We start from the raw sequence: 21277 nt of genomic DNA, 5'->3' as shown, positions 1-21277 counted from the left end.
CAAGGTGGTGCCGGGTGGGGAGTGAAGACCAGGTGTGACAGCCCCCAGCCAGCATGGGCACACACAGCCTGGGCAGGATGGCACCGTGCTCACCCACCTGCACCGACCGCAGCACCACAGCTCAACCCGGCCCCATGCAGCACCCTGCTCCAGGAGGCAAATTGGGAAGGACGAGGGGTCACCCGTGCACCCCACTGCTCCGGGCTGGGTGGGCTGCAGCTAGAGCATGCCTGGCAGGCACTTGTCCAATCTATTTTCAAAATCCTCCCACTGCCACTCCAGGCAATCTATTCTTGTGCTTTCTAACTGAAAAGTTAGAAAGCTGTTCTTAATGTCTAATCTAAATCATAAGTCAACTTTAAAAATGACAAGCATGGTTAAAAGTTTCAAGATTTTTCCTAATAATAAATGTGGTTTTCATTTTATTTCTCTGTTGGTTGCTGCACATTTAGGGTACCTTCAAATCGCTTTTTAAAGCATCCCTCTAGAATCATGATGTATAGAAACCATATTTTTTATTTCTCACAAGAGCTGAGATTGTCATTTAATTACATAAATCCAGGAGTAGGAGATTTTAGGAGAAAAAAAAAATTGTGATAAAGTCCTGTGAGAGATGCCAACACTTAATTTAGCTGTAAAAGGCTTTTTTTTCTTTTTCTTTTTTTTTTTTTTTATCTGTATGCCTCACAGACCCATTGCCCAAAAATGTTCTGAAGTGACAGCAATGTCAAGCAGGAAAGACATCTCACCCATAACTAGTACAGAAAAAATATCTCAGGTGTGGGAGAGACGTATTCCTATGTATATGCATACATATTCCTTCATTTACTTCTCATCAAAACCCACTTTAACTATCCCAATCGTCTGAACATTGCCTTTCATTAGACATTTTGCAGGATCCCATTGAAATAAGTTAATGGCAATGGAGGTAGGTACTTTCTTCCTGCCTCACCAAAGATGAACAGGTAGAAAGCTGTAACTTTATTCTGGTGCTGGGACTCCAAAGTAACCATGCTTGCTTCTGCTTCCAGCCTTGCAAAGAGCAGAACATGGGAGAGCCCCTGACGCAAATGCAGAAACACAACAAAACACAAACAGGAGCTCTGATCTTCTAGGCAAACAGAAACGAAGAAAAACCATACTGCCTCAAATTTCTGCATGCATGTGGTTAGCACTGAATTGGCTCTGGAGAGACCGCATTCAAAATTTAGATCCACAAAGCCTGTTGTTTTTCACAGGCAATGACTGGCTTTTTAACTAGGGCGTCACGTTAATTGTGCTTAACTTGAACAGCCACTGCGTAGTCAGAGATACTTACCCCAGGCACTTCGCTCGGGGTAGGAGATGTGGTCCTGACCTTCCTGCCTGCCTGCTGGCTGCAAAACTACCTGGGGAGGGGAGGGGAGGGGAGGGGAGGGGAGGGGAGGGGAGGGGAGGGGAGGGGAGGGGAGGGGAGGGGAGGGGAGGGGAGGGGAGGGGAGGGGAGGGAAGGGAAGGGAAGGGAAGGGAAGGGAAGGGAAGGGAAGGGAAGGGAAGGGAAGGGAAGGGAAGGGAAGGGAAGGGAAGGGAAGGGAAGGGAAGGGAAGGGAAGGGAAGGGAAGGGAAGGGAAGGGAAGGGAAGGGAAGGGAAGGGAAGGGAAGGGAAGGGAAGGGAAGGGAAGGGAAGGGAAGGGAAGGGAAGGGAAGGGAAGGGAAGGGAAGGGAAGGGAAGGGAAGGGAAGGGAAGGGAAGGGAAGGGAAGGGAAGGGAAGGGAAGGGAAGGGAAGGGAAGGGAAGGGAAGGGAAGGGAAGGGAAGGGAAGGGAAGGGAAGGGAAGGGAAGGGAAGGGAAGGGAAGGGAAGGGAAGGGAAGGGAAGGGAAGGGAAGGGAAGGGAAGGGAAGGGAAGACGTTTGATTAAAATCAAAGAGCACTAGCTATGTGGTTTTTTTTTTCTTTTGTAGTCTGGCGAAAGACAATAAGAATGTCCCAGTGCAAGGTCCAGGAGAGCTACCTTTCTAGAAGTGGAACAGCCATTCATATTCATTGTGTTCACAATGTGCTTACAATCCAAAGGCATATAATTTCCAAATGGCCTCAATTTACACCCTCACTGTGTCTACAGGACATATGGTATCCAGCTGAAGACCCCAGCTATGCCTGATGAGCTAGTCTGCTGCTGCAGTCAGCCAAGCACCGTCACCATGATATCTTCTCAGTCTGAAAGCAGTCCCTCTCACTCCGTTTTTCACTCCTTGGACTCCACCACTCTGCTCCACCATAGATCAAAACTCTGCCCACGTCTGCTTTCCTACCATTTCCCAGTCCTATCAAATTGGTGTAACAGCTTTTCTTTAAATCAAGGATCTCTGATGCCATGCCCTTTGTTCTCATTGCTGGAATTCTGGTTGACAACAGGAAATCTTGGCCTACAATCTAACAACATTATAACCAAGAATTTTTAACTGGGAGTATCGGTGTGTACAAGAGGCAGCTCCACCATTCCCACCTAAAATGAACAGGGCACATCCAGATAGGAGGCAAAGAAGTGTGATGTCTTTACTTCTTCACCTTAAAACCAAAACAAGTGGATTTCAAAATTTATTTATTTTCCGGCAGCAGTGGACATGGACCTCTTCCAAAATAATGTATAAAGAGTGGTTGTTGAGCAGATTTTTTTAAATAAATTTATTAGATAAATATGTAAGTTTAGTGTAAAAGATGACTGTAAGAAAAAGGAAGAAATAAAATAACAGAGGAGGAGCACAAGATCACAGAATCACAGAATCACAGAATCGTCTAGGTTGGAAGAGACCTCCAAGATCATCTAGTCCAACCTCTGTCCTAACACTAACAAGACCTCCACTAAACCATATCGCTAAGCTCTACATCTAAACGTCTTTTAAAGACCTCCAGGGATGTCGACTCAACCACCTCCCTAGGCAGTCCATTCCAATGCCTCACAACCCTTTCAGTAAAGAAGTTCTTCCTAACATCCAACCTAAACCTCCCCTGGCACAACTTTAGCCCATTCCCCCTCGTCCTGTCACCAGGCACGTAGGAGAACAGACCAACCCCCACCTCACTACAGCCTCCTTTAAGGTATCTATAGAGAGCGATAAGGTCTCCCCTGAGCCTCCTCCTCTCCAGACTGAACAATCCCAGCTCCCTCAGCCGCTCCTCGTAAGACTTGTTCTCCAGACCCCTCACCAGCTTGGTCGCCCTTCTCTGGACTCTCTCAAGCACCTCCATGTCCTTCTTGTAGCGAGGGGCCCAAAACTGAACACAGCACTTGAGGTACGGCCTCACCAGAGCCGAGTACAGGGGCACAATCACTTCCCTAGACCTGCTGGCCACACTGCTTCTTATGCAGGCCAGGATGCTGTTGGCCTTCTTGGCCACCTGGGCACACTGCTGGCTCATATTCAGCCGACTATCAACCAATACTCCCAGGTCCCTCTCGGCCAGGCAGCTTTCCAGCCACTCATCTCCCAGCCTGTAGCTCTGCTTGGGGTTGTTGCGCCCCAGGTGCAGGACCCGGCACTTGGCCTTGTTGAACTTCATACAGTTGACCTCAGCCCATCGGTCCAGCCTATTCAGATCCTCCTGCAGAGCCTTCCTGCCCTCGAGCAGATCGACACACGCACCTAACTTGGTGTCATCTGCAAACTTACTGAGGGTGCACTCGATCCCCTCCCTGCAAGATGTTGTGCAGGAAACATCTGGGGGCTGGCAGAACCCAGTAAAGCCCTGAGTTACCTCTGAGCAGCCCAGCCTAACCATGATGCACCAGTCCACAGGGTGCAAACCAGCACTGCCAGGACTCTGGAGCAAAGGGCTGGCTCAAGGACCCTCTTGGCTGCATGAAGACCTTCCCGTCCTAGAGGATACCGAGTCACTGTGGAGCCAGGGCAGGGAAAGTAGACCGACACAGGGTGCCCCGGGACTGTCTGTGCCAAATGCAAAAGCTACTGTCAGCTCAGAAGAGCCTTTACTGACACACCAAAGGTAAAAATGGTGCTTTGCCAACCACCCTCACCACACATCCCCAAACGTGCCATATGGCCACAAGTACTACGAATGAGTCTGCCGCTCCTCGGGTTCTGGTGTGAATTGACAATGAGTCTAACATATAAATTACATCGTCTTTTAACTTTTTGTGATGTATAGCATTGGACAGCTTTGTCTGGGACAATCCATCATGGACTGGTCCTGTTGACATTTTGGATTCTCTCTTATGACCTTGTCCTTTCAGCACAGGCATAATTGCGCTTATGATAATTTTATTCCCAGTTAGGCAGCTATTTTGCACACCTTTGAGTTACAGAATAACTAAGAAGCCAGTCCCCTGCACGGCTGCTGAAGCAAGGCACCTTGAACCAATTTATGCTGAGGCGCAGTCAGTCCAGCGGTACAGCAGCAAATGGAAGTGGGCAAACTCGTCTCGCTCAATGCACGTAGGTGGGTTACCTCTGCTTAGTTGTGCTTGCAAATCACTATACCACAGGTGCAATCTCAGCTGGGGGCTCCCTGCTGAGGAAACACCAGCCATATGTTTGCGCAGCAGATGACAGGGGGGTCTGCACAACCAAGCCCTCACCACGTGAAGGGGCTAGCAGGCAAAGGAGAGGGGTCCAGGCTCATTCCCTCGACCTAGTTCACATGCAAAGAGCCTCCCATTCCACTCAGGGAGCATTAGGTTCAGGAATCATCGCTAATTTGCCTGTATATACGTACCATCGTGGTGTTTAGGGATTTTTTTTTTAAGATACGTAGCACTAGCAATTATCTAAGGTGATGGGCACATCTTTTTTCTTGAAGAATTGACTGTTCAGTGTCACTTTAGCAGGAATATACAATTATTATGGTACATGAATTATTTGAGCTGTTCCCTATGAAGACTGATTGCCTTTCACAGGCTGTGTGTGGGAGAGGCATAGCAATCCCTGCTATTCCAGAGTCAGCACCCCCAGACAGCCAAGTGCAGCTGCAGAAGTGCAACTATCAGTTCGTCCGTAGCAGCACGAGCCAAAGCCTCTGCCCATCCTGCTCTCCAAACAAGAGAGTGATTTAGCTTGTTTAAAACCATTGGGTTAAGAAGAATGGGAGAAAGTGTTCAGGCCTCTAAATATTTAAATTTACCCTTAAACTCCAAGCCATATATCGCAACAGTGAGGAGAAGGGGGCATCCCACTACATCCGCGTCTGCAATTTCAGGGAAGAAGCAGTTATGTCACCTGTAGCTGCCTGTTAATACAAAAATATTAGACTCTTAAGTTACTGTAACGAGTAGGCTATGACACTCCCAGTGCAATGACCAGGGAACGAGACAAGTGCAGGTGCGTTTCAGCTGAAGAGCACAGCTTCACAACATCACTCTGCCCTCTTCTATGCATTTTCCAGGCCCTTCAGTTTGGCCACTGAAGGCAATGGGAGGAGATGGTGGAAGGGACATAAATTTGACCAGGGATGAAAGTGACCTGCTACAGGAGCAGCTACTGCCAAGCTTGAAGGAGTGGCAAGCAGGGGAGATGAGGGTTTATTTTCCTCTTGCCACAACATGCTTTTGTACTTTTTCTGGATCTGCTTCCTTTACACGTGTTTTGAAGCTGCTTCTGGGAGGAGGTGGTTGTTTCTGGTGTGTGGATGCGATGCTGGAGATGCTGCTCAAGCCCACAGACTTCTTGCGTGCTGCTAACTCCTGCTGCCCTTGGCGCTCTTGCCCGCTGTCAGCCAGACTTTATTTGCCATCAAATTTAGCATGAAGTGTATCTGCCGTTTACCAGGAAGACTCACTCTCCTGAGAACAGTAGCACGTTTTTAGCCCCGGCCTGGTGAAGGAGGAGGGATTGGGTGCATGGCCTAAAGCTTCGTGCCTGAAGGAGAGAGAGGTGCTTCTGCAGCTCGGGGGCAGCACAGGAACAAGGCCATGTCCCCTTATCTCCTCCACTGCTTCCTCCTCACCTACCCGCTTTCTGGAAGCTGTAACTTAACTTAGCATTGGATGTTATTTGGTATTTGGTATCAAAACAGTCCAGAGAGTGAGCGAGAGACGCTAGCAGACAAGGCAGGGGCATTTTAGACAAATGCTGAAGCTCGTGGAGGAGCGGCAACGCAGCGCCAACGTCAACCGAGTTTCAGTTGAGTTGAAAAAGCAACTACGTAGTACCACGACACGAAGGAGAACGAGGTAACGTTTTACGATGCCACGACTCCCCTTCCTCCCTGTTCCTTCCAGCTGGGGAGGGGGCTGCGGTGCCCCCTGCCTCCACCCGTCACGCAGGTGGGCACGGGGAAACCCACGGGCTCCGACAGCCCACCCTTGGCTCTGCCCGTCCCCTGCCTCCCCCGGCAGCCCCCCGGTAAGGGCTCTCCTCTGTCGGTCACAGGAGCTTTCCTGAAGCCCCCGGTACAACGCCCCGCTGCCGCCGCCCTCTCCCACGCACCCCCCGCGGCTCCCCCCCACTCTCACTTCTCTCTCTCTCTCCCTCCCGTTTGTTTATTTATTTATTTCTCTATTTCTCTCCCTGCCGAAGCGGCAGCCACGCCGGGTTAAAGCCCTGAAACCCGAAGCCCTGAAACCGAGCCGCGTGTCCCCGCCGCTCCCACCCGTGTCCGGCCCCGGCCGCCGTCGGGGGGCCCCGACGGACGCCGGCTGCGCTCCGGCCGCCCAGGCGCGACGGTGACGGCCGAGCCCAGGGAGACCAGGAGCAGGGGACGGGGCCAGGGGTATCCCAGGGATTTCCTCCCCTCCCCGGGGAGCCGCTGAGGCTGCCCTTCGCGAGAGAGGCGAAGAAACGCGGATCCGCCTCGCCCGCGCCGAGGGATGCTCGCCCCGTCCACCCGCGGCAGCTCCTGCGTGGGAGCCTCAACCCGGGTCCGAGCATCCCCTCGGCGCCCCCCCCAAATCCCCCTGATCCCCCCCTGACCCCCCCCGAGCCCCCCCCGAGCCCGAGGCAGGGTCGCCCCCAGCCCCGGGGAGCCCCGGGCTCCGGAGCCCAAACGGCCCCGGCCGCCCCGTTCTGCATTTTAATACCGAAATCTGGAAGTGGAAATTGTTTGATGTATGAGGAGACGTTATCTAATTAGGGCGTAAGAAATTTAATCTTTCCAGCAGGCAGGTCATATAATTAATGTTAATTTAACGCTCAAATTCTCAGTCATTAATTTTTATTCTCTTAAATGTAGTTTGGCAGGGCCCCCTGATCCATGGCAATGGATTTTACTGGATGTAAGAGCACACTTGGTCTTTGGAGTGAATTACTGCAGCCCTTCCTATCCCAATAACAAGATCACATCATGTATGCATTATTAAGCCATGTAATTGAATGGTCCATAGTTTGCATATCAGACTATTAAAATAATGTGTTTTGCTTTTCTTCCAACACGTAATGTTAAAGCCTTTGCGAATATTTGGTGATTCTGATAATTATCACCAAATTACTACAAATGTTCTCTTCATTAACGTGATTTCTTTCAAGCATTTTTAAAAATGTGAATAATGCATTAAGTGGTGGCTTGTAAAGTGTTTTTTTTTTTAAATAAAACTTGTCAACCGCAATTCGAAAATGAGACCGAAAGAAAAAGGGAAAGAAAAAAAAAAAAAGAAAGAAAATTAACAATTGAACGGGAAGAGAACAGTTGTGCTATATGATTGGAAAGGACGACTTTTATTTTTCCCTATTTCAGATAAGTGACTGTACACCTTTAAAGTTTCACTCCATCGGGAGCAAAAGTGCATGCAATCTAAAGAACTGCCGATTGCAGACGATACAGAACAGATGGAGGAACAAAGTTGGAGCTTTTCCTTTTGCAGGGAATAGATGGGGACAGAGGCAGACAGACAGAGAGATTGATTTGAAAAGATACTGACCTCTCTCCTTCAGCTGCAATTTAACTTGTCCTGAAAAAAAAAAAAAAAAAAAAAAGGAAAAAAACAAGTGAAATCTGCGTCCTCCCCTCCTCCCCGCCCTGCCTGCCTCCTTCCCCCCGCCCCAAGTGCGCGCTGTCATTTGAACAAACTGCGGCGCCGATCTCGGAAGGTGAATAATTCCCAATTAACTAAGTAACTAACTTTCTTCTTGCCATCTTGAGTCACTCACTTAACTAAATCTTAAGCCTCCGAGACCCTTCATTATCGCCTTCCCCCCGCCGCACTGTTTTCAAAGTTCAATAGCGAGGCAACAAAAAAAAAAGAAAAAAAAAAAGAAAGGAAAAAACACTGCTGCAAAATAAGAGTCTCTCTCCGAATTTAAGAGCCGTTCATTTGCATCGGGACAAGCCAGCCCCCCTTCTGCAGATTATTTAGGCACCAAAAAAAATAAAAAAGGGGAAAAAAAAAGAAAAAAAAAAAAAAGACCACAAAGGCCCCCCAGCAGCTGGTGTCGGGAGCAGTGCCACGGATGCTCTGCGGGGCGTGAAGCAGGGCCGGGCTGCGGGAGCCGGGGCGCCCCGCAGCGCTGCGGGACGGCTGCGGGACGGCTGCGGGGCGGGCAGGAGCGGGTCCCCGCCGGGCCAGCCCCGGCCGCGCTCTTATTTTGGTTGGGAGCGGGCGGCGCGGCCCCGGCTGGAGCGCGGAGGGAGGCGAACTGTGCTCCTCTGTTCGGTTTCGGGTTGGTCGGGCTTTTTTTTTTCTTTTTTTTTTTTTTTGAATTTTTTTCCTCCCCCCCCTCCTCTCTCTCTCCTCACTATAGCAACCAACGCCAGGCTGGCAAAAATGCACCCTCTGTGGACAATGGCCCGGCCTTCCTGCTCGCCTCGCTCCTCTTCTTCCTCCCCGAGCCAAAGAAACTTTCCAGACCCCCCCCCCCCCAGGCCCCTCCTGCATCTCCCCCGGGGCAGGCTCTGAGAGCAGCCTCACCGGCACCGGGCCGGGCCCGGGGGGAGGCAGCGGGGTGTCCCCAGCCGGGCTGCGGGTGCTTTGGGGGGCTGCCCCCGTTGCACCGGGCTGAGGATGCTCTGGGGCGCTGCTGCGGCCCTGGGTCCTCCCGGGGAGCCCCCAGCCGTGTCCCGTGCTGGGTGGAGAGGAAAAGCCCGGTGGCACCCCCAGGCTGGGCATCCCTTCGGCCTGGAGGCGAGCACGGCGCTGGAGAGCCCGGGGGGGTGTTTGGGGAGGGAGAGGAGCCACCTTCCTCCTGCCGCCAGCCCAGAGCGCCCCAAAGCCGGAGGGGGCCGGAGGGGTCCAGAGGGCCGTGCCCCCGGGCGCTTCGGCTGAGCCCTTCCCGGGGCGCTGCTCGCCTCCACCGGCGGCGATCGCTGCAGGAAGGAAGAAAACAACCGTTAGCTGCATCACACAGGGATGGAGAGCTTGCTCTCTCCTTTATTTTTATTTTGTATATGTTGTCCCGCACAGCTCCCCGTTGCAGGCTTTGGGAAGTGCCCGCTGAAATCCCCTTTGCCTGCCGCAGGGGCTCGGCCGCCTCCCCCTGCTCCCCTCCACCTGCTCCTGGGCCAGCAGAAACGCCCCAAAAGCCCCGTCGTGGGGCGCTCCTTTACCGGCCGGGGAAAGTAAAAGGCAAACTCCAATCGCGCCCGGGTCTGGCTCCGAGGATTCAATAAACAAGCCGCATTAACTCCAGCCAGAATTTATCTCGTGGACTGATGGAATTTGTCTTTCTTTTTTTTTTTTTTCCTCCTGCTTCTTCTGCTTCTTTTCCCCCCCAAGGCCTCATATTCTCCACTCAAAATTTCGCAGCCTTCCTTTGATAAATTACTCAAAGTAATCCCTGCACCAGCCAAGTCTGACTGGTTGACGTTGTGTTAGAAGTCTTCATAGCGGTGTCTGTCTATAAAATATTCACTTGCGGACTACAAAGGGTGGATCATTTTTAATGACAAGATTCAGAACTGGAGGATGAAGGGAAAAGATTAATATCCGTGAATTCAAATAATTTAATTTCAAATGCCGAACTTAGAGCATTATACCCTACCAGTTTAAACAGCGATGCAGATAAAATAGAAGAGTCTCGGGTGAATGAAGTGGCCGGAAGAATAGAGATGCGGGGAATGCTGGAAATGAACCCTCGTGCAAACTTTGCGGGAACTTTTTCTTTTTCTTTTTTTTTCTTTTTCTTTTTTTTTTTTAAATTCCACACCTTTCTATCTTCTGGGATAATCGGTATTCTAGCGGGGCAAAAATACAGATGATATTCCGTATGTGTGCGTGCGGATATATATATATGTATACATACGTATGTGCGGGGAGATTTTCCTCCGTCTCGAGATAGGTGGGGAAATCTATTTGGACGGCGGATTTTAATTTCAATGGGTAATGTGAGCTCGTGCAATCAAAGTTATCAATTTCTGTCCTTTTTGTTTAGATTTCTTAGTTAAATGTGTTTGTTATATCTACCCCGAGGAGAAGCAACTTGAAAGTGTAGCTTTTGAGTCATCTTATAAATACATCCCTGAGGCTGCGGTTCTTGCAGCTTTAAGCAGTTTTCATTAAAGCAGCCAGCTGCCTCTTTGTGTAGATTGGATTTTTTTTTTTTTAAAGCAATCACTTGTGAAGCCCCGGCCTCAGTTTTGTCTCTCCGCAGGCCCTTAAAGTTGAAGTTTCATTCATGCCTTGGGTCTCGCCTCCGAATCAGCCTCCTCGGAGCAGCGCTGGCGAGAGCCACACGAGAAGTGCGGGCTTGAATACTTCACAGGGAAAGGTTAAAAAGGAAGCAGAGATCAAAACAACCCCATCTCACAAAAGGTGCATTAAACGCGCCCCGGCAATGAGCACGGAGCTGCCGAGCCGGCCTTCGCAGGCAGCGCCTGGGAGCCTCGCGTTGGCTGCGCCCGGCCGTTCTCCCGGAGAGGCTCGGGCGGTTTTTTTTTCTCCCCCCCTTTTTTTTTTTTTTCCTCTCCTCGTCGCTTTTGCCCCCGGGGGGGTCGCCGGGGACCCCCGAGAGGTGCTCGCGGCCCCGTGCCGCGGAGCGAGGCTGCCGGAGGAGGAGGAGCGGCGCGGCGGCGAAGGAGATATCAAGGAGGGCTGTCAGTTCAAAGCTTGCGGGGCCGTTTGAAAAACCTTCCTCCCGTCAAAGTACAGCAGCCCGGGTGTTTGAACAGCTGCTTTGAACGGCGAGCGAGGGGCTGAGCCGAACCGCAACACCGCAGCGCCCGCCCGAGACGCCGCGCCGCCTCCGGCCCGCTTTTGTGCGGGAGGAGAAAAGGGGCATACAGCCTCGGGGCACCGCGGGTCCCGCGGGTCAGCCCCGCGCGGCGGGCGGGGGGCGCACGGCTGCCTCCCTCACACCCCCGGCGCCCGGCGGGCCCCGCGGCCGAGCCTGCGGCCGGCACCGGGACGGGACCGGGACCGGCACCGGGACCGGGGACGGGGACGGGGAATGGGGACCGGGACCGGGGGCTCGCTCCCCTCGCTCCGCCTCGCCAGGGGCTCCCCGCGCCGGGCCGAGCAACAGGAGCCGTTAACGGGCGGGCCCCGGGGCGGGGCGGGGCGGGGCGGGGGCGCGGAGCTCCTCACCCCTCACCCCCCCCCGGGCCCGGGCCCGGCCCCGCCGCCGCCCCCGTTCCCCCTCAGAGCCGGGCGGCGGGGGGCGGGCGGGGGGCGGGCGGGGGGCGGGCCCTCTCGGCGCGGCTCGCCCAATGGGCTTGCGCGGCGGCGGCGGTTGCCAGGGGCGCCCGCGTCCGTCAGGCGCCGCGCGTCCAATGGGCGGCGGCGGCGGGGCGGGGCGGCCGCGCGTGCCTTCGCAGTGGGCCCCGCCGCCGCGCGGGCCGGGGGGGCGCGGGCGCCGCGCGGCGCCCGAGGCGCAAAAGTAGCTGTCAAATGCGCGGCGCCTTTCCCCGGCGCGCTCAGTGCGGCGCGGCGAGTCATGGCGACCGCAGCCTCCAACCACTACAGCCTGCTCGCCTCCGGCTCGCCCATGGTGCACGCCGAGCCGCCCGGCGGCATGCAGCCCGGCGGCGGCTACCGCGACGCGGGCGCGCTGGTGCAGGCGGACTACGCGCTGCAGAGCAACGGGCACCCGCTGAGCCACGCTCACCAGTGGATCGCCGCGCTGTCCCACGGCGGCCCCGGCGGGCCCGGCGGCGGGGGAGGCGGCGGCGGCGGCGGCGGCGGCGGCGGAGGCGGCGGCGGCGGCGGCGAGGCGCCGTGGGCGGCGGGCGCGCTGGGCCAGCCCGACATCAAGCCGGCCGTGGTGCAGCCGGGCGGGCGCGGCGACGAGCTGCCGCCGCCGCCGCAGCACCCGCCGCCGGGCCGGGCGCCGCACCTGGTGCACCACGGCGGCGGCGGCGGAGGCGGCGGCGGGCACCACGCGGCGGCCGCGGCGGCGGCGGCGGCGGCGGCGGCGGCGGCGGCGGCGTGGCGAGCGGGCGGCGCGGCGCACCTGCCGCCCGGCATGGCCGCGGCCAACGGCGGGCAGGCGGCGGGGCTGCTGTACTCGCAGCCGCCCGGCTTCACCGTCAACGGCATGCTGGGCGCCGCGCAGCCCGCCCTGCACCACCACGGCCTCCGCGACGCGCACGACGAGCCGCCCGGCCCCCCCGGGCCGCCCCCCGGGCCCCCCGGGCCGCCGCACCACGGCGCCGAGCACGGCGGGCCGCCGCCGCCGCCGCCTCACGGCCCGCACCCGGGAGCGGCCGGGCCGCCGCCGCCGCCGCCCTCCGCCGCGCCCCCCGGGGCGCCGCACCACGAGGCGCACTCGGACGAGGACACGCCGACGTCGGACGACCTGGAGCAGTTCGCCAAGCAGTTCAAGCAGCGGCGGATAAAGCTGGGATTTACCCAAGCGGACGTGGGGCTGGCGCTGGGCACCCTCTACGGCAACGTCTTCTCGCAGACCACCATCTGCCGCTTCGAGGCCCTGCAGCTGAGCTTCAAGAACATGTGCAAGCTGAAGCCTTTGTTGAACAAGTGGTTGGAGGAGGCGGACTCCTCCTCGGGCAGCCCCACCAGCATAGACAAGATCGCGGCGCAGGGCCGCAAGCGGAAAAAGCGCACCTCCATCGAGGTGAGCGTCAAGGGCGCGCTGGAGAGCCACTTCCTCAAGTGCCCCAAGCCCTCGGCCCAGGAGATCACCTCGCTGGCGGACAGCCTACAGCTGGAGAAGGAGGTGGTGAGAGTGTGGTTTTGTAACAGGAGACAGAAAGAGAAGCGCATGACGCCCCCGGGAGGGACGCTGCCGGGCGCCGAGGACGTGTACGGGGCCAGCAGGGACACGCCGCCGCACCACGGGGTGCAGACCCCCGTGCAGTGAACTCGCGGCGGGGGCGCCCGGCCCCGCCTGCTCCTCCTCCTCCTCCTCTCCTCCTCTTCCTCCTCCTCCTCCTCTTCCTCTCCTCCTCCTCTTCATCCTCCCCCCCGACTTTCGGTGATCGTCCTCCTTATCTTATTATTATTTTTTTTTTTTTAATTTTCTCCCGTCTTTCAAAAAAAAAAAAAAGAAAAACCGCGCAAAAAAAAAAATTAAGAAAAAAAAATAACAAAACGAAACAAAACAAAAAAAATAAGCGAGAGAGAAAGAGAGAGAGAGAGAGAGAGAGAGAGAATCAAAGCAGACAAAGCACCTGCACCGGACTGTCCCTTAGACGGCAGCAGGTGCGGGGCGGTATTTTGACCTTCCCGTGCGCTGCAGCGCAGTGAGTATCGCGCCCAGGCCGGCAGGGCAGGGGCGAGCAGGGGGCTCCGCTCCGCGCCGGCCCAAAAATTTGCGCCCTGCCCTGGCCCTGGGGGTGGCGAGGACGGGGATGGGGTGGGGGGGACGCGGGGGTGGGGGAGTGGGGGGCGCTGCCTCCTCGCGGGCCCCCCGGAGCACCCCCCCCCCCCCCGGCCCCAAAAGGAAGGTGGCATCGCGGACCGTCGCTCGGGGTTGGCACATGCTGCTGTGTTTATTTTCTGTGTATCCCCCGTAGGAATGAGTATGTGAAAAGGAAGAGAAAAGCGAAGCTATCCCTTTTGATGTAGGCAGTATTTAACCGTACCGATTTGCACTGCAAGGAAATCGAAGTTTACATAAACAGATTCATTTTGTTTTCTTCCTTTCCCACCTTAGTTTTGAAAATGACTTGCATTTTCCACGGTGAGCGTTAGTCGACCAGTGACCGGTCCACGATATGTTACTGTGTTCTAGCCTTTGCTTTATGTGTATATGTGAACTTTTTGTTATAAACGAGTCTTCTTAAATATGTGTAATGCTTATTTTCTCCTTTTGCTGCAGCAGGAAGAGCGCATATATCTGTATGTATGCCTACGTACGCACGCCTGCCTGTACGTACATGCAGACACATATATGTATAGTATATAATATATATAATATATATATATATATATCTGCGCACCGCCAGCTTCCTCTCTCCAGGGGCTTGGCTCTCCCAAACGCTCGCTCAGAGGCGACTTGGGAGAAGGGAGAAGGGAGGGAGCCGACAAAGTAAACTTCATTTTCAGGCAGTGTTTGCGGGGGTCGAGGCGCAGTGGAGGGGCGGGGGGGGGGGGAGAGCTGCTCGGCCCTCCCAGCTTGTTGCGGCAGGGGCGAGCAGGGCCCATTGTGGAGGAGCTCCGGGAGGTGAAACCACACAGTTCATTTCCAGAGTTTTCCCGGAGAAAGTGGCGCTCCCTGGAGAGGGAAGGGGGGGGGGGGGTCCTTTAGGCCTCTCCCGGTGGCAGCGTGCCGCCAGCCCCCCAAACCTGCCGCCGCGATGGGGGTGCGGTGCCGGGGGGGGGCACACGCAGCGTGCTTGGGTCCCACCCGCGTGGGAACACGGCCCTGTCCCCACGGCCCCTCGCCCGTCTTTTTGCTGCGCTGCCCCTTCTCTATTTTTCTGTTCGTCCCCAGCCCCCCCCCCTCACCTCCACCACCGCCACCTCCTCCGGTCCGGGTTGCGGAGTAATTTATTGGACGAAAAGACGAGTTTAACTCGGGCAGCCTTGTGTCTTTCACTGGGGAATGAAGTGAAGTGGAAAGAAATGCCATTTTCAATTCGTCTTCCCCCCACCCTTCCCACCCACCCACCCCCCCCCCCCCCCGTTAACAGTTTTAAAGTGCATTTCGTGGCATTGCCCTGATGGGAAACGGTTAACTTTCCAAAAAGGAAAAAGGAAAAAAAAAGGAAAAAAAAAAAGAAAAAAGAGAGGGAGAGAGAGAGGGGGAAACCCACGGGGAAAGCAAAACAAAACAAACAAAACAAAAAGCTCTGAAGAGAAGCATAGGAGCGGGAACTCGGAGCAGCGTATGTATGTGTGCGCGTGTGCCTCTGTGTTTATGTACTTATGCACACGCACAGCCATACATATACATTAGAGGAACTTTAAACTATGATAGTTATAAATTCATAAAGGGATCATTTAGTCAGCACGAATGGGTGCTATATAGGCAAAACATTTTTATAAGCTAAAAGTTTACTTAGGTGAGTGTTGGACAATTATGGAGAAAAAACAAGGAAGCGTTCTCTTGCAGAGAATCATATAAATATTGCATTCAGTAGCTAAGGCTTTAGGCTACGTTTCTCATTGTCTTTTAAAGCGCCTGTGACATTTGGTTTTCTTTCTTTCTTTCTTTCTTTCTTTCTTTCTTTCTTTCTTTCTTTCTTTCTTTCTTTCTTTCTTTCTTTCTTTCTTTCTTTCTTTCTTTCTTTCTTTTCTTCTTGGTAAGACAGATGATGATTTCTGAGAGGCACATGCAGTAGCCTTTTTCCTAGTTTTCCAACAACTGTTACAAAGATACGGGCACCGAGCTTTTCTCTTTTCTTTTCTTTCCTTTTTTTTTTTTTTTGGGTGTATTGAGCTGCTTGTTATTTAAAGTGTTGAGGACTAGCGCCTAGTGAAGTGAATCAGATCAGGGCAGATCCAGTGGTAAAGGGAGGAAATGAACTTTCAGACGCTTATTAATATGTGTGTAAGGTCAGAAAACGGAGTCTAGAGGAGGTTTGAGAAAAGCCTCAAACTCCAAATAGGTTTACTAAAAAAAAAAAAAAAAAAAAAAGTTACCACGCAAACCTTACCACTATGTATATATGTTTAATATTTGTCCTTTGAAATGCAGAAATAGTTTCAATGTTTTCTTTGTCTATTTTTCTTTTCCTTTTTTTTTCTTTTTTTCTTTTTTTTAAATGCTACCCAGGGAAATATTTTCATATCATTTTTAAGTGGCCTGCCTCAATGTATATTTATTTCTTTCAAAGCAAACAGGTTCTGGAAACTGTTTTTCTGTAGCTTTAAATGAGTAGGTGAACAAAATCTATATGGGATGTAATTTTTTTTGGTTCAGTCTCTTTAAAAAAATACTTTGTTTTGGTACATTTGGATGTGCTTGTGGGGAAAAATAAAAACGCAGAGATCCTTATATATTTATGTTAAAGTAATATTTTATTATCTACATAAAACAGAAATGCACAATACCTTCATAGTTTGTTCTAATTATTGAAATATCTTTATTTTATTTTTAAAGATAGCACAGATTTGCATAGCTCTTAAAATTTGGAGGGAGAACGCCCCAGTACTTATACACTGAGCTGAGTTCTGTGTAAAGCGCCGCCGTTCCTTTATATCTCATGGAATTTTGGAATAAATTTTATGCCTATACCGAGAGGTTCCGCGTCCCTGACTTCCCGGGCTTTGACGGAGGGCAGCGGGGGCTGTGCTCGCGGCGTGTCCCCGCGGATGGCCGCAGCAGCGGGGCTCCAAGCGTTTGGTTTTTGGGGGCGCGCAGGGGGGCCCTGCCCCTGCCGCCGGCACCGAGACCCGCTCCGCAGCTCGGTCGCAGCCCCGCGCTGTGCCTGGAGGCTCGGCCCAGCAGAGAGCCCGCTCTCCTCTGCTCCTTGCCTTTTGACAGTTTAAGATCGGGCTCCTAAAAAATAATAATGGAAAAAAAAAAATTACAAAAGAGGGGAAGAAAAGAGGGGAAAGGCGGAGCTTCCCTACGGGGGAGCGCTGTCCAAAGCCGGGGAGCGGGGCCGGCGGCCCAGGCTGCGGCGGGCGGGCGGTGCTGTGGCTGTACCTAGGGATAGCTGTGCCGCCGGGCCGTGCCTTGCCGAGCCATGCCGAGCCATACCGAGCCGGGCCGGGCCGGGCCGGGCCGTGCAGGGCCGGCTGCGAGCGGCCGGAGCCGGGCGTTGCGCCGCGGGGGTGCCGGCGTCGGGGCGGGCGCGCCGGGGAGCGGAGCGGGGAGAGTCGGGGTGCGGAGAGTCGCTCGGTGTGTGGAGGACGGTGTCCCGCTGCCCCCTCCCCGGCGGTTTCCGCGATAGTTTCGAGGCTTATTAGATTTAATCATCTTTCCTAACTCCTAGTCAATATCACGCTCGTCCCGAACAGATTCAGCTAAATGATCTTATCAATAGTTTCGAGGAGAAGTGACAGAAAGAAGAAGTGTTTTGCGACCGCAGACGTGCTGACGGGTAAAATGTTTAAGCTGGCTATGGATTTGAAGCCCTCGGTCAATATCCCGCCGGATTGCCTGCGGAACGCGAGCAGCCTCTGCCCTCTGCAGGACACTTCGGGGGGCCCGGAGGGAGCCTTGCGCCTGTGACAGCAGGGCCCTGCTGGCTGCGAGCAGGGGCTGGCCGGGACGGGAAGAGCCTCTCCCGGTGGGATAGCCCCTTGCCGTGAGCCGGGGGCAGGCCCGAGGCCGCGGGGATGGGCGCCGGGGTGGCCGCGGGGCAGCGCCCGCAGGGATGCTCCTGCCCCGGGGAGCGGAGGGCAGCGGCTGGCTCGTGTGTGCTGCCCGGGAGGGGAGGCCGGCCGGGCTGTGCGTGTGTATGCGGGAGACGCTTTTGTCTCCTCTCTTTGTATTTTTTTTTTCCCTTCTTTCTAAGAGAAAGGGGGGGGGTGGAAAAAAATGGAGCGGCCGCGGGGCGCACTTTCTGCAGGTGGATGTCGGGGTGCGCGGCAGCGAGCGGGGCTCGGGCACGGCCGCTCCTCCCAGCAGAGCCTCCCTTCCTTCTGCAGCTCCGCTGCCGACAACAAAAGCGCGGCGCCCTCGGCTCGCTCCCTCCGACGGCGGCCGAAGCCGGGAGGCGGCTGCGTGTCCCCAGGGCCGTGCATCGCGGCTCCGGCTCTGCTGAGCAGAGCGGGGCCGGGGGGGGCTGGACATAGCCAATTACGACCCCCTTCCCCCCCCCCCCCCCCCCCAAAGGCTGCTGTCTCCCCCGGTTAAACTTTGCAGAGCCCCGACGGTGAAAAAGCGGCCCCGGTCGCCCCCCGCCGCCTTTTCCTCGCCCTCGGGTTTTGCTGGAGGATGCTCAGGGGCCGGGTGCCCCCCCCGGCTCTCGGCCTGGGATGGGGCCTGGCTGCTCCCGCAGCCTCCATCCCCAGCCCGTCGCCGTCCCCATCCCTCCTCCGGCCCCCCGTGTGGGGCGCGAAGCCCCCCGAGGTCTGCCCGAGCCACGTCGGTGGGGCTGCTGCGGCTCTTTGTTCTGGTGCTGGCTGAGCGGGGCTGCTCCTCCTGCGGGAGGGAGGAGAGGAAAGGAGAGGAGCAAGACCCCCAGGGGGAGAGGAGGTCGGGAGGGGGGCTTTCACCCGAGGCTTTTGGTCCCCACGCGTGAGAAAGGGCGGCGGGAGCGAAGGGAGGAAAGTTGTCGGAAAGCTGGGCTCTGCCGTGCCCTCCCCGCCGTCGGGGGCTGCTTGTTTAGCCTGTATTTCGGGAGGGGATGGGGGGGTGACTCCGGGGGTGTTGGTGCCTCTCCGGCCTTAATCCGCAAAGGGAATTGGGTTTTTGGGGAGCTGCGGGCGCTCACCCGGTGCCTTGCGGCGAGGTTTTGCCGTCGGGGCTGCGGTGCTCCTCAAAGGGCGGCTGGAAGCCTGCCCCGGCCGTAGGCGCTCGGCTGCACTTCCAAGGGCACGGACCTTTTGGGGGAAACGAGTTAGAGCCTAAAACAAGCGCGCTTCGGCGGAGCGGCTGAAATAAACCCGAGAACTTCCCCAGGGCGCCTTCCCTGCGGGGTGCGGGACAAGCACGGGGCCGCCCGGCCGTGCGCGGCTTCCCACGCTCCCAGCCTTGTCCCCGGCCCCAAAAAGGGCCCTGTCCGGGGGCAGCCCCGCTCCCCCCCCCAGTACAGCCCCGGCCCGCAGCCGGGCCCGGGTCCCCCGCAGCGCCCCACGGCCGGGGCCGGATCCTGCCCCATCTCCCAGCGGGTCGGGGCAGCGTGAACAGGGCCCCGGGCCGGATCGCTCCTCGCCCGGACTTTCTCTTCCTCTTCCTCCTCTTCCTCCTCTTCCTCCTCTTCCTCCGGGCACGAAGATGCGGGCGGAGGGGCCGCTTTTTTTTCCACCCCCCCCTTTTACCCCTGCCCGGCCGTCTGGAGCCGTCCCGGGAGCTGTAAGAGGCTCTCGTCTAAAAGTTCGGGGCTGTTTTCAGCCCGCCCGCCTCATTCATTAATTCCCTTTTCCCTCCTTGATTCATTCATGTCTGCAGTCATTCATTGCCAAGTCCATGGAGGCATCAGCTCCTTGGTCAGTAGGGGAGACGCACAAACAAGGATGGTGCTATTTATTTCCCTCTGCCTGTGGATTTCCAAGACATTCAAGCAGGCACAATCATTAAACTAATTTGTATTTGATTGTTTGGGCGGACGGGGGTGAATTTTATTGCACTAAGCATTCAAGCACGCACGCATCGCTGATTACCAGTATACATTAAATAAAGTTGTTTGTACACATTGTCTTACCACATATAGGCAGTCTTATTATTCTAATTACTCTAATTAGTGCATTGAAATGTTTTCTACTTGATTTGAGGAGACAGTGATTAGTTCTATTACTTCTTTTAACTCTTATTTCATGGAAAACTGTTGATGCATGTTCCAATTACCTTATTTTTCTCTTTAATATCGTGCGGGCCAAAAATATGATGAAATAATAGCGTTGGCGGGCAGAAACTTTCATCTATTTTCCCCATTAAAAGAGCTTCCATTTTTTATAGTTTCCCCAGCAGATATGCGCATATATTTTATTTTTTTATTTATTTTTTTTTCCCAGGCGATGGCAAATAATTATTTCTAGCCAAAGCAGCGCGTTTCTTCTTCACATTTTCTTCTGTTAATGCTCGGACACGTTCTGCTTGGAGCATCCCCTTTTTACTTTCCTTTTTTTATTATTATTATTTTTTTTCTCTCCAAAAAGGGAGTCGTAGGTATATTTCGCGCGAGCCCTCTTTCATAAAATTTAAATTAATGCCGCTATTAATTGATAAGATCAGTTCCTCAAACACGTTCCTTCGGTAGGGAATTGTAATTAAAGCCTTAATCCCGTTTGAGACTTCTCCTTTCCCAAACCCCTTCTGGAGGGGTTTTCGTTGCCGTGCCCGGTGCCGGTCCCGGAGCGGCCGGACCCCGGCGGGGCGGGGAGGTCACCCGGTTATCGGGGCAAGCGTCGGCACTATTGGGCCAATAGAGGTTTTGTGTCGGGTTTTGGTGTGTGTGCGCGCGCGGTTTTGCCTTTTGTGTCGATGTGCGAGGCACTTAAAACGAGACGGGTACAAAGCCGGCGGTGGGGCCGGAATCTCGCCTCCCTCTCACGTTACAGCCGGGGAGAGCGGCTGCCGCTCGGTCATACAGACGCTGCTTTTGTTGTTGCTGCCTCCCCCTCCCCTTCCCGCTGTTTTGTTAAATAAATACGAAGGGGTGGGAAAAAAAATTACGAAAAAAAAAAAAAAGCAAGGGGAAAAAAAAAAAAAGAAAAGTCCCGTAAAATTCTTAGAAGTCCAGGTCTGGAGGGAAATCTATGGAGTTACATAGGTAAATACTCGGCCTAGGCTGCTTATACTTTTAATATTTAACCTGGGATTACCCGGGATCTGAAGACGTGCTCCTAACCTTTGCCAATTGCCTATGCAGAAGAAATCCCGCAAGATGCACAAAGGGGAGAGGCGGCTGCCAATTGCCGCTGCCGAGCGGCTCCGAGCCGCTGCCGCTGCCGGAGCCCCCCCGGCCCTGCGCAGCCCGGCACCGGCACCGGGACCCAAAACGGGACCGGGACCGGTTTTTGGGGTCGGGACCGGGGTCATGCTGGCGCGGCCTCGGGGCCGCCTTTGTCGGGGTCCGGGGCGGGTGGGGGCTCGGCGGGGGCTCCCCCTGCCCCGCAGCTCGCCCCCCCGGACCCCGTTTTCCCCGCATTGCCCGGGGGTCCCGGCGGGGGGGTGCCGGTGTTGCGGGGCGGGGGTGCGTGCGGGGTGAAGTCTCCCGGCTCTTCCCCTTCCTGCAGAGCCCCGCCGCGCATGGGGCGGGCCGGGCAGGAGCCGTGCATTGCCCCGATCGTGTGCAGCCCCCCGCAGCCCCCCGCAGCCCCCCGCAGCCCCCAGCCCCGTCCCGGTCCCGGTCCCGGTCCCCGCGGGGGCAGCGCCCGGAGCCGGGCGTGGAGCTCGG

At 55.3% G+C, this 21277-nt stretch overlaps 2 protein-coding genes across 7 annotated transcripts in view; one reads left to right on the top strand and one right to left on the bottom strand.

Annotated features, from left to right (window-relative positions):
- Positions 1–11449, bottom strand: part of LOC308192389 (uncharacterized protein) — a 58053-nt gene extending 46604 nt beyond the window's left edge. For 3 of the 6 annotated variants that reach the window (XM_080585950.1, XM_080585946.1, XM_080585947.1), the window contains exons 1-3: positions 8080–11449; positions 7851–7880; positions 1319–1388 (exon numbers count right to left, since the gene is read on the bottom strand). In XM_080585950.1, the coding sequence (XP_080442076.1) occupies positions 8229–9266 (1038 nt within the window). In that variant the 5' untranslated portion in view covers positions 9267–11449 and the 3' untranslated portion in view covers positions 1319–1388; positions 7851–7880; positions 8080–8228. Of the gene's footprint in view, positions 1–1318; positions 1389–7850 lie in introns of all 6 variants that reach the window. The other 3 variants (XM_080585948.1, XM_080585949.1, XM_080585945.1) reach the window with 2 other exon arrangements.
- A 241-nt stretch (positions 11450–11690) lies between these two features.
- POU3F2 (POU class 3 homeobox 2) lies at positions 11691–17743 on the top strand. Its single transcript, XM_080584823.1, has one exon. It carries the CDS (start codon positions 11797–11799, stop codon positions 13180–13182), a length of 1386 nt encoding a protein of 461 aa, XP_080440949.1. The 5' UTR covers positions 11691–11796; the 3' UTR covers positions 13183–17743.
- Positions 17744–21277: the final 3534 nt, after the last annotated feature.

The sequence above is a fragment of the Anser brachyrhynchus genome, assembly GCF_964034855.1.
Source record: "Anser brachyrhynchus genome assembly, chromosome: 3".
Classification (NCBI taxonomy): domain Eukaryota; kingdom Metazoa; phylum Chordata; class Aves; order Anseriformes; family Anatidae; genus Anser; species Anser brachyrhynchus.
The sequence above is the reverse complement of the archived record's forward strand: the minus strand, read 5'-3'. Positions and strand labels throughout refer to the sequence as shown.

Excerpts from the sequence above, each read along its gene's own strand:
- POU3F2 (XM_080584823.1), top strand. The coding sequence starts at position 11,797 with ATGGCGACCGCAGCCTCCAACCACTACAGCCTGCTCGCCTCCGGCTCG.